The 5,000-nt window shown below is 38.1% G+C and overlaps 1 protein-coding gene across 34 annotated transcripts in view; it reads left to right on the top strand.

The window, feature by feature from the left end:
* Positions 1-5,000, top strand: part of shot (dystonin-like protein short stop) — a 157,136-nt gene that overhangs the window by 29,664 nt on the left and 122,472 nt on the right. For all 34 annotated transcript variants that reach the window (XM_068381865.1, XM_068381847.1, XM_068381881.1 and 31 more), the window contains exons 13-19: positions 550-731; positions 1,501-1,625; positions 2,149-2,317; positions 2,749-2,909; positions 3,297-3,456; positions 4,059-4,142; positions 4,620-4,838. In XM_068381865.1, coding sequence (XP_068237966.1) covers positions 550-731; positions 1,501-1,625; positions 2,149-2,317; positions 2,749-2,909; positions 3,297-3,456; positions 4,059-4,142; positions 4,620-4,838 — 1,100 coding nt within the window. The remainder of the gene's footprint in view (positions 1-549; positions 732-1,500; positions 1,626-2,148; positions 2,318-2,748; positions 2,910-3,296; positions 3,457-4,058; positions 4,143-4,619; positions 4,839-5,000) is intronic.

The following is a 5,000-nucleotide window of genomic DNA, read 5'->3' as shown; positions in this document are numbered from 1 at the left end:
GATAAACGTTGTAAGGGGTCTTGCATATTTTTCATTACCTCTCCAAAGTCACTGGTAATTGTTCACCATCCTTCCATTACCTCTCCAAAGACTGATAATTGTTCAATAATCCCATTATTTTTACCTTGTTTCACCTCGGAGAGCCTAAACCAGACAGCCTCTCTCCAAAGGCACTAGTAATTACACAATAATCCCATTATTTTCACCTTGTTTCACCTCTCAGAGCCTAAACCAGGCACCCTCTATCCAAAGGCCCTCTTAATTACATAATAATCCCATTATTTTCACCTTGTTTCACTTTACAGAGCCTAAACCAGGCACCCTCTATCCAAAGACACTTAATTACACAATAATCCCATTATTTTCACCTTGTTTCACCTCTCAGAGCCTAAACCAGGCACCCTCTACCCAAAGACACTGGTAATTACACAATAATACCATTGTTTTCACCTTGTTTCACCTCACAGAGCCTAAATCAGGCACCTACTCTCCAAAGACACTGGTAATTACACAATAATCCCACTGTTTTTATCTTGTTTCACCTCACAGAGCCCAAACCAGGCACCGTGTTGGTCGAGCAATGCAGCAGCTTGAAGGAGTATCTGGACATGATGGAGAAGACGCTTATCCAGAGGTGTCTGGCTGCCATTCCAAGAGACCTGGATCTCCTGGAACAGCTGGTTATAGAGCACAAGCAGTTTGAGAACGACCTCTCATCGCATGAACTGGAGGTACAGTGATTATTATTATTATTATTATTATTATTATTATTATTATTATTATTATTATTATTATAAGCTAAGCTATAACCCTAGTAGGAAAAGCAGGATGCTATAAGCCCAAGGGCTCCAACAGGGAAAAATAGCCCAGTGAGATAAGGAAACAAGAAAATAAGTAAACTATAAGAGAAGTAATAAACAATGAAAATAAGATATTTTAAGAAAGGTAACTACATTGAATTAGAACTGCGATTTAGAAAAAAATCATTTTTTTGTTGTTTCTTGTGCTTCATATGAAATATTTTATAAATGGTATTAATGTATTTCTCTGTAACTTAATATACCCCTCATTGCTTATCATGTACAGTTAGCCATTTTTCCAATATTGTTGTGATATACACTAGGAGATTTTGAACCGTCTTAATTAGACGATTCAAGATAATTATGTACAACAAACTTTTGCTTTTCTACACAATTTTCATGCTGATTAGTCATACTTTACCAATTACAGTATCATATTCCAATTAAACAGTTCTGTTAAGGTCACAAATTGAAAATAATTTCTTTATTTTTTTGTTGCTTTTCTACACAAGTTTCATGGTGACTAGTCATATTTTAACAAGTGCAGTAAAACATTCAAATTATAAGCCCTATTAAGGTCACAAATTAAATTTTTTTTCACACGTTTCACGATGATTAGTCATATTTTACCAAGTACAGTAATATATTCCAACATTTCTGTTATGGTCACATTTTGAAAATAATTTCTTTGAACTCAAAGGTTGAGAGCATTCAGAAGAACTACCAGAATCTAAGCAGACGGACGCCTGCCATCCAGCGAACTGTGGAAAGTATCACTCAACAGTGGGATCGCATATGGCAACTCTCTCATGTATATATTGAAAGGTAAAGAAACAGTTTTATTATTTTATGTTTCAGAAGCAAATGACTGATGTGTGAGGTTTGGAAGGTAGAGTAACTAAAGTTACAAGTCATTATTGGAATGCAAACAAAATTGTGTCATGTTTTGAATAGTAGACATGGTAGATTTTTATGTTGGGTACTTTAAGGTAAATATTGTGGTGTCTATCAGGTATATAAAAACTGATGTTTTTCAGGTACTTTTATGTCCTGAAGAATCTTTCAGTAACCTTTCTACTATAAAAAAAAAAAATTGTAACATCTTCGGCTAGCATTCGCATGGCACCAGATCGATCCCAGCCCTGAACCGTGAGTTTAAGCTGCTTAATGTGGAGGCCACTGCTGTGGTTTGGCACTACAGTTGGGGCCTGGGCTTGCCTGACTGACGTTCTGGTTAGCATCTGTTCTGATGAAACTGAAACCAGACACCTTTACCTTTAGATGATTGATATAATCTAGCTAGTTACTTTTAGTGGTATTAACCAATGGGTACTTCCTTGTACCACAGGATGAAGTGTGTGGAGATGGTTGTGACAGGAATCGAGGAGGGAACACAGGTGGTGTCTGAAGTGGAGTTGAAATTAGCTGAACACCAAGATCTGCCAGATGATCTTGACGATCTGGAACATGTACACAGAGAACTACTTGACATTCAGCAAATCGTCCAGGACCATCAGGTATGTGAATTGAGATCATTATTTTTCAGTGTTAAGGCATTTATCAGTTTCTCTTGGATGAGGGTCAGTAATTTGATCTTCCTTTACTTTTTGACGTTTTACTTGTCTGCTCTCGTTTGGTTTATCTGGTTACCATTTTTGCGAGTTGAAGTTTTTACTGTTCCTAATCACCTTCAAATAGATTTACCTTCCTGGAGAAACTAAGGATTAACGTACCATGATGTATACTGCAATGTCTTGTCATATTGTTAATGGACAATAGATTAGTCATATGTTATTCACCTGATTTTCCCCCAAATCAATGTCAGTCATGTATGTAATGATAAAAGTTGGCCATTTACATGATTTTCTTAACTATGTAAGCAAGCACTATATTCGTGAGAAAGTTCTTCTGTACCAGCTTCAATTTGAGAATTTGCATTCCCCTGCAGGTACTCATCGACCGTCTAATAGAAGAGTGTCGCAATGTCCGTACCTTGGTGGTCAAATCAAGACCAAGCCAGAAAATCCACCCCGATGTTGACAAGCTTGAGGAGGATGTCAGAAAACTGAGGATGAGGTGGGAGAACACATGCTCTCAGATCGTTGAAAGGTCAGTCACTAGGTGGCTCTGCATTGGATGTTTTAGTCAAAGAGTAATACCTTGAGGTACACTTCTGGTACCATTTCATTCTAGCTAAAATTGAGATTAATCCAGACTTGTTCTTATGTAGGTTACACTCCTGACACCTTTCATTCTAGCTGAGATTGAGATTAATCCAGAATTGCTCACATTTGGGTTACACTCCTGATACCTACTGTTCTAGCTGAGATTGAGATTAATCCAGACTTGCTATTGTGTGGATTGCACTCCTGATATCTTTCATTCTAGTTAAGATGGAGATTAATCTAGGCTTGCTCTTGTGTGGATTACATTCCTGATATCTTTCATTCTAGTTAAGATGGAGATTAATCCAGACTTGCTCTTGTGTGGTTACAGGTTGCGAAGTTGTGAAGCCGCTTGCGACCTCTTGGCTAAATACCGCAATGGCCACGACATTGAAAAGGTCGAAGTCACCACCTTGGAGAACGGCCTTCGCAGTCAAAAGATCGAAGACCTCGGACCTTCCGAGGCTGAGTTAGAGTTGGAGAGGCTGAGGGTAAGCCAAGTGCACCAAAACAGACAGATGCTTTTCCATGTCATCTACCTAATTAATAGCTCTTCTTTTGAGCACTCAACATATACAAATCTAAAAGCTGCTAAACTTGAAAACAATTCTGCTCTTGTAACTGTTGAGAAATTTCCAAGAGTTAATACTACTGTCACAACAAGAACAGTTTTTGAGAAACCATTCTCTATATACGGTTCTGTATCTTTTTAATCTATTCCTACAACTGCTCTTCTTTTCAGTACTAACGCATAGCATAATGTATTTATACCACCACATACCTACACCCAAATCATATGTATACCTACAAACCAGTGCTCCCCACGTTTTTGTACGTCCCTTATCCATCCTCCTAATCCAATATCTCCTCCTCCTCATCCCCTTCCTACTCCTCCTCCACCTCCTCCTCCGACTGATACCAAGACGATGACGACGATGAAGAAATTGCTTGGAGGCTCCTAGATCTTCTCGTTTTTATTTTACAGGATACTGCAGCAGTGGAAGTATCTCTTGACCTACCCTCATCTTTTCAGGTTTAATGAAATTAGTTGTTTCTTTTCAGGTTTATTAATACTTGTACCTTTTCTTTACAGAGTATGTACATGAAAATTATAGAGAAGAAAACAAGCATAGAACATGTAAATACACTTGGCGGCCGATTCATAAGGGAAGCCAAGGTATGTTTCACAGCACATACCCAAAAATATTTCATTTCAAATCCAGTTACTATCACAAATATATATATACAGAATACCCACATTCGTCAGTCACCCACGAAATGATTCACGATTCAACTTAATTGTATTTTTGATTGAAGTTCATTGCAGGTTTTTTCAGGCGGTGACTTTCAGATACCCTCCCTTGTATATTCTAATAAATTTCAGTTTCGTTACTCAAAGCATGCTTTCCTGATTTCAGGAAAATCAGTGAGTAATAATAATGTAATAGATTGGCATGTAAATATAATATAAATATCGATAATGGTTTAGTCATGATAACAAACAGCTTTCGGTGGCTTTTGAATCTCTCTCTGTCGCCTTTTCCCCTCAGCACCAAGTGGCTCTCTCTTTTCTTTAACCCTTATTGTTTTATATTAATGGTAATCTCTGTTGTAACCTGTACTAACCATGACTAATTTGCAACACCCTCTGTAGATCTATGACTTGCGCCTGTCCCAGTACAAGGCCAGTCTAGAAGAGGTACACCCTAGCCTAGACGCGAGCCTGAGCAAGAGGCCTCGCATTCAGAGCGGACAGGAAAGCGTTGTGGCTCAACTCGACTCACTCAATGCTCAGTACCAGTTCGTGGCAGACGAAACGTACGACAGGATCGCTAAGATTTATAATAGATTCCAGCATGAGAAGGACTTCAATGTGAGTACCAGCTCTGAAGTTTTTTCTTATCTTAAGTACTGAAGTGTAGTGTAGGTATGATTTCATTGGGTTCCTGGAAAATATTACAAGATTAATTGGTTAAATTATCTGGCTCAAATTCAAAGAGAAACTTATGGTTTATTCCCACATGTCCAATTTAGA

This window comes from Palaemon carinicauda, chromosome 10, assembly GCF_036898095.1.
Source record: "Palaemon carinicauda isolate YSFRI2023 chromosome 10, ASM3689809v2, whole genome shotgun sequence".
Taxonomy (NCBI): Eukaryota; Metazoa; Arthropoda; class Malacostraca; order Decapoda; family Palaemonidae; genus Palaemon; species Palaemon carinicauda.
The sequence above is the reverse complement of the archived record's forward strand: the minus strand, read 5'-3'. Positions and strand labels throughout refer to the sequence as shown.